We start from the raw sequence: 6434 nt of genomic DNA, 5'->3' as shown, positions 1-6434 counted from the left end.
AGGCCTTTACCGCCTTGCTGATCGCTTTGGGGCGTGTTTTAAGTAGTGCTGGGCTACTTGAAAGTTTCCAAAGTGAAACTTACACTTAAATTTCATGTAAGTTTTTGTAAGTTTGAAACGGAAATATTCGCATAATGTTTTCTTGGTTTTCGAGTTTTTAGGGAACAGACAGATGTGCACGGCGGGGCAATTTTGATTTATAATATGTTTAGATATAGAATTCGTTAAAGCTTGTCGGTAGTTGAGAATTGTGCACCCACCCTAGATTATTAATAAACAGTCTTGAAGTCCAACTCGAGTATCATTGACGCCTACCCTGACATGGCGCAGCCGGAAATTATTTAAATGGTTCAAACAAAGATAAAATAGTATAAAAAGTTAAAATATTTAATTAACAGGACTCAGTTGTTTATATACTAATATGGAAACAGTGCTTACGCCTCCGTTACCGTTTACTTATGATCAAAGTTTATTGAACATTACTACGGGCAGTTTAAGTGATAGTTGGAAAAAATGGAGTAAGGGATTTACAATATATTTCGACGCGTGTGAACTTTCTAAAAAAACATCGGCCATACAAATAAATATATTGCTTCATATAGTGGGTGAACAGTGCAGGGAATTGTATGAACAACTAAATGTGAAGTGTACTACGGTAGAACAGGTTTTGGACGAATTTAAAAAATATTTTGATCAAAAGAAAAACTTAACGGTTGAGAGGCATCGATTTTTTACGCGAAATCAGGCAGAAAGTGAAACAATTGAACAATATGTGTTTGATTTAAAGAAATTATCAACTTCATGTGAGTTTGGAACTTTATGTGATTCCTTAATTAAGGATAGGTTGATATGTGGCATCGCGAGCAAAGCTATTCGGGAGAGATTATTACGTGAAGCCGACTTGACTTTAGAACAAGCTATGGAGATTTGTCGAGCGGCTATAGTATCTAAAGTGTATTCGGAAAAAATTGTTGAAGACTCGCGAGAGAAATCGGTACATAACATAACGACGGGTGACAACAACAATTCATTGCAAGATAATAATGTATGGCAAATATCACAAAGAGGAGGTTACGGTCGTGGCCGTGGACGGTTCGCGGGGTCGCGAGGCGGCCGCGGCGCGGGAGCTTGGAGCAGGAGCGGTTGGCGCGCGCAGGACTCGACCGTGTCGGCGCGAGCGGCGGCTGGCGCGGGCGGGAGCGCCGCTGGTGCTCGTAGTGCGGCGCATAATGTGTATAATAACAGTACTCGTTGTTGTAACAAATGTGGTACAACGCACGGAAACTATGCGTGCCCAGCGTATGGGAAACGTTGTTTACGGTGTTCGCGCATGAATCACTTTTCGCGTATGTGTGGCGTATATCAAATTGAGGAGTCGGACCAACAGGTAATATATTGTCTTAATAATGAGATAGATGAATGGTCGATTGTTTTAAATATTAATAGCTATAATTTAAGGTTTAAACTTGATACGGGAGCCGAAGTTAATGTTTTGCCATTACGCTACTTATCTCAAGTTGGTTTAAGCAAAGAAAATTTAATGGTTACCACGTCGCGGCTTCACGGTTATTCTGGAAAGAACTTGGATGTTCTAGGCAAATGTTTTTTGAAAGTGGTATATAAAGATAATGTATATTTTTTGGAATTTAAAGTGGTGGATGTGCCGTCCTCTCCTGTATTAGGTAAATATGATTGCAAGGTAATGAATTTGGTGAAAAGAGTATTTGCAGTGAGTGAAATGGAGCAATTGAACTCTCCGGCTTTTGTTACGGAATATAAAGATGTATTTCAGGGTATAGGTTGTTTGCCTGGTAGTTATAAAATTAGAGTGAATCGCGAATGCAAGCCTGTGGTGCACGTTCCAAGAAAGGTACCAATACCATTGCGAGAAAAACTAAAGGCAAAGTTAGAAGATATGGAGCGACAAGATATCATAGCAAAGGTTGAGGGCCCTACTGATTGGGTCAACAGCATGACTATAGTAAAAAAACCAAATGGAGATCTTAGGATATGTTTAGACCCGAAAGAATTGAATCAAGCTATAAAACGAGAACACTTTAGGTTGCCTACGTTAGACGAAATAGTTTCGAATTTGTCAGGGGCTCAGTATTTTAGCACATTAGATGCTACTAATGGTTTTTGGCAAGTAAAAATAGAAAATAGTGATCTTTGCACTTTTAATACACCGTTTGGGAGATATAAGTTTCTACGTATGCCCTATGGAATATCGTCTGCGTGTGAGGTTTTCCATCGCAAAATATATGAGAATTTTGACGATATCGAAGGAGTTTGTATGTATGTAGATGACATTTTAGTCTTTGCAAAAACGAAATCTGAGCATGATGAGAGGTTGAGACAGGTATTAGAGAGATGTCGTAAAATTAATCTAAAATTAAATTTTGCTAAGTGTAAATTTGGTCTTGAGGAAATTAAATACTTAGGACATAAAATTACGAGGAAAGGTCTATACCCAGATGATAGTCATATCTCGGCTATTATTAATATGCCTAGGCCACAGAACAGTAAGGACGTTGAACGTTTGTTAGGACTAACAACGTACGTGGGTAACTTCATACCTAATCTTTCTAATAAAACCGAACCACTCAGAGAATTGTTGCGGAAAGATATAGAGTGGCATTGGAATGAGAGACATGAAAACACATGGAATATCATAAAAAAATGTTTGTCCGAAAAACCAGTGCTGCAATATTACAGTATGTCTAAGCCCATAAAACTTTCAGTAGATGCGAGTAAGAGTGGCCTGGGATGTGTACTTTTACAAGATGGTCTGCCCGTGTGTTATGCCTCAAAGGCACTTACAAAAACTGAGCAGAGATACGCACAAATAGAGAAAGAGTTATATGCATGCGTATACGCATGTGAGAAGTTTTATGGTTATATTTATGGGCGCTCAGATATAACGATTGAAACTGATCATAAGCCCCTGTTGAGTATAATAAAAAAACCGATTGTGGATGCCCCACCCAGGTTACAGCGCATGCTATTAAGGCTCCAACCATATTCGTTTCAGCTGGTTTACAAACCAGGCAAGCAGTTGCATATCGCGGACGCGTTATCGCGCGCCTACGAGCCGCCCGCGGCCTCTTCCAGTGATCATCATGACCTGCAAGACGAACTTACAGAGGCGGTGCACACAGTGTGTGCATACAATGAGCTAACTGATACGCACTATTTAATACTACAAAAAGAAACAGATAGTGATAGTGAGATGCAGCTGTTAAGAAAGTATATTAGAAAAGGATGGCCAGAAGAAAAAAAAGACGTAGAAGATGTTGTGAAGCCGTATTGGCAATACAGAGAGGATTTAACAGAAGGAAATGGATTATTATGGAAAGGATGTCGAATAATAATACCTAAAAAGTTACGCGGTGACATGCTTCAAAAGATACATTATGCGCATTTTGGCCTTGAAAAGTGTTTGTTAAGAGCGCGAGAGTTATTGTTTTGGCCCGAAATAAACAATCAATTAAAAAACTTTATATCAAATTGCCAAGCGTGTTTAACATTTAGAAAAAACAACACAAAAGAAAAACTAATTCCACACGAAGTACCAAAGAGACCATGGTCTAAAATAGGTATTGACATGTTTCATATCAATCGAAAAAATTACTTACTGATTGTCGATTATTATACCAAATACGTGGAGGTACGCGAAATGCGTAGCACACTCTCTCACGCGATAATAGATGAGTTAAAATGTATATTTAGTAGTCACGGAATACCCGAGATAATTATGTCTGACGGAGGACCTCAATTTGTTTCACGTGAATTTAGTAATTTTGCAAATGAATGGCAATTTAATCACGTACGCTCTTCTCCTCACTATGCCCAGTCCAATGGACAATCAGAACGCAGCATTCAGGTAATAAAAAATATTATAAAAAAATGCACCTATACGTCGACCGATTTTCGCCTAGCCTTGCTAGAATATCTTAATACACCAATTAGCGAATACTTACCCTCTCCGGCAGAATTACTTCAAAATAGAAAATTACGTAGCATTCTACCACTACGCGAAACAGTCCTAGATGCGACAGTTAATCACAGCGTTAGGAACAGATTAATTGACCGTCAAAATAAATATAAAATGTATTACGACATGAACGCAAAAAACTTATCTCCCTTAAAAGTAGGGCAAAAAGTAAAGGTAAGGCATGACAATAACAGCATTTGGATAAGCGGTACGGTTAGTAAAATTTTAAGAGATCGGTCATATCAAATATTAATGGGAAACGGTAATAAAATAATACGGAATAGACGTCACATCATACCGGACTCCCCGCACCGTCCGGAAACCGATCCGGAGTATGGGTTCGATTACGACCACATTCTTCCGCCGCAAATGCAATTCACATCAACTTCGGTTCCCAATTCAAATATTATTAATGTAAACACAAACCAAACTGATTCTTATGTAACTCGTTCCGGCAGGACAGTGATACCTCCCAATAGATGGGGCAATTGGAGTACATAACTGGAATTCAAGTATACCTGCCTGTTGGAGACCTGCCTGCCTAATAGGTTGTTAAAATAAGTAAAAGTGAATACTCAAATATACTAAGATAATCGTTTAGTAGATTAATTTGTCAATTTCGATAAATTTAAGTAAAATATTATATTTGATGTTTATTTAGGTATGCATGCATTATGTAAAAAAAAAAAAAAAAAAAAATAGTACCTAATAATAAACAAACATTTAATATTGTATAAATAAAATAAAATGTTAGAAAGTTAAAAAAGTATGAACAATGAAATATAATGATAAGATATGTACTTCATAAAAACAAGTAAGCACCAAAATAATGTTCACTATTAAAATTGTATATCGAAATTCAATAAATACTTATATTATTAGTTAAAATTGTAAAAGTAGAATAATGTATTTAGTAAAAACTAAAAATTATATAATATACAAATGTTATCCAAATAACTAATAATATTGTATAGGTTCTTTACAATCTATGGAAAAGCATAGGTTTGTTTAAAGTACTAGGTTAATAAAATTAAGATAATGCATGCTTCTTTTAAGTATGTTGTTTTCTTATTTTTGATTTTAAGAAGGAAGATGTCGGTAGTTGAGAATTGTGCACCCACCCTAGATTATTAATAAACAGTCTTGAAGTCCAACTCGAGTATCATTGACGCCTACCCTGACAAAGCTCTACCTGCTTTCTTGACTCAAAGCTGTTCACAATATTTTTGAAGTGAAAACTTCTTTAGCGACGCTGTGCACTTTGTGATGGGGGAAAAATTTTAAACTCGCGACAGGTCACGTGACCGACAGATTCAACAGATTGAAAATTCGTAAGACGGACACGTGACCTGATCGAAAAACTCCATGATGGTTCTAGTGATGATGGTGTAAGAGTAGTTGAAATTATGGATTAAAGTTAATTTTTCTGAGAGATAAACTTTTTAATGTTAAATAATTGTAATAGTTCTGAAGTGTTAATTTTTTAATCTAATATAAATTGTCATGTTTGTGTACGACAGCGCAATAAATGAATATTGTATTTTACCACATAAATGATAGTACTTTTATACTGATAATTAAAGCAATTCGTGCAAAATTATTCGCTAACCATTCCAAAATATCAAAAATGCACAACGTTAATATTCAAGTTTTCACTTCTGCCGGCACTCCCGGAGTGCAACCTGTTGTTTTTTTTTATATCGGAATAAACGCATGCCAAATAAAATAAAACGTCAAGCGGAGTCTAAAATGCTCAATATAAACATTACGAATATTATGGTGAATCAGGATAACGAACAAGAGAGAGTAAAATGAAATTTCATGTATGAGAGATTAAAATGAAATATGTTTAATATATACATACAAAGCAAAACAAATAGCACATATGTTTAAAAAACATGAAAGCAGGGAAAAGGGGCACAGCGCAACGTGGTCTTGAACTTCCGTCCATTACAAACCGAGTGCTCGAATTTTCCGATCACAATCCGTTCTACTAACGTCACGAGTAGCGGAAAGGTTACACGAAATTTAAGTGAAATTTATACGGTAACATTTCAATCAGAAACATTTCCCGTTAATTATGTAATTTTCAACAGTTGAAATATGTAACCGTTAAGAAAATATGTTAAATGTTTCAGAAATTGCCCATCGCTAGTTCGTAGCCGCTGTGACGTAGCCCTAGGCTCGTTCCTGCTCGTGACGTTCGCGATAGCAAATGAAAACTAGGCGTTCTCATATGAGATCACATCACAAAGAAAATACGCTCTTTAGAGATATGATTGCCTATTATTTTACTTTACTTGTACCTTTAAGATTTATGGTCTCTTCTGTTTAGGTGTGAAATAAAGATATTGTATATACCTATTCGTTGTACGCCCCCATTCAGTTTAGTCACTAGGCCGCTAGGAGGAGGTTAGGAGCCGCATTCGACATTTAAAAA

General features: G+C 36.6%; 1 protein-coding gene across 1 annotated transcript; it reads left to right on the top strand.

Moving 5' to 3' along the window:
- Positions 1–229: 229 nt before the first annotated feature.
- Positions 230–6220, top strand: LOC133519464 (uncharacterized). Its single transcript, XM_061853469.1, has 3 exons — positions 230–2242; positions 3032–3303; positions 6133–6220. Exons 1-3 carry the CDS (start codon positions 422–424, stop codon positions 6218–6220), a joined length of 2181 nt encoding a protein of 726 aa, XP_061709453.1. The 5' UTR covers positions 230–421.
- The last annotated feature ends 214 nt before the right edge of the window (positions 6221–6434 follow it).

The sequence above is a fragment of the Cydia pomonella genome, chromosome 7 (genome assembly GCF_033807575.1).
Source record: "Cydia pomonella isolate Wapato2018A chromosome 7, ilCydPomo1, whole genome shotgun sequence".
NCBI classification, from domain to species: domain Eukaryota; kingdom Metazoa; phylum Arthropoda; class Insecta; order Lepidoptera; family Tortricidae; genus Cydia; species Cydia pomonella.
The sequence above is the reverse complement of the archived record's forward strand: the minus strand, read 5'-3'. Positions and strand labels throughout refer to the sequence as shown.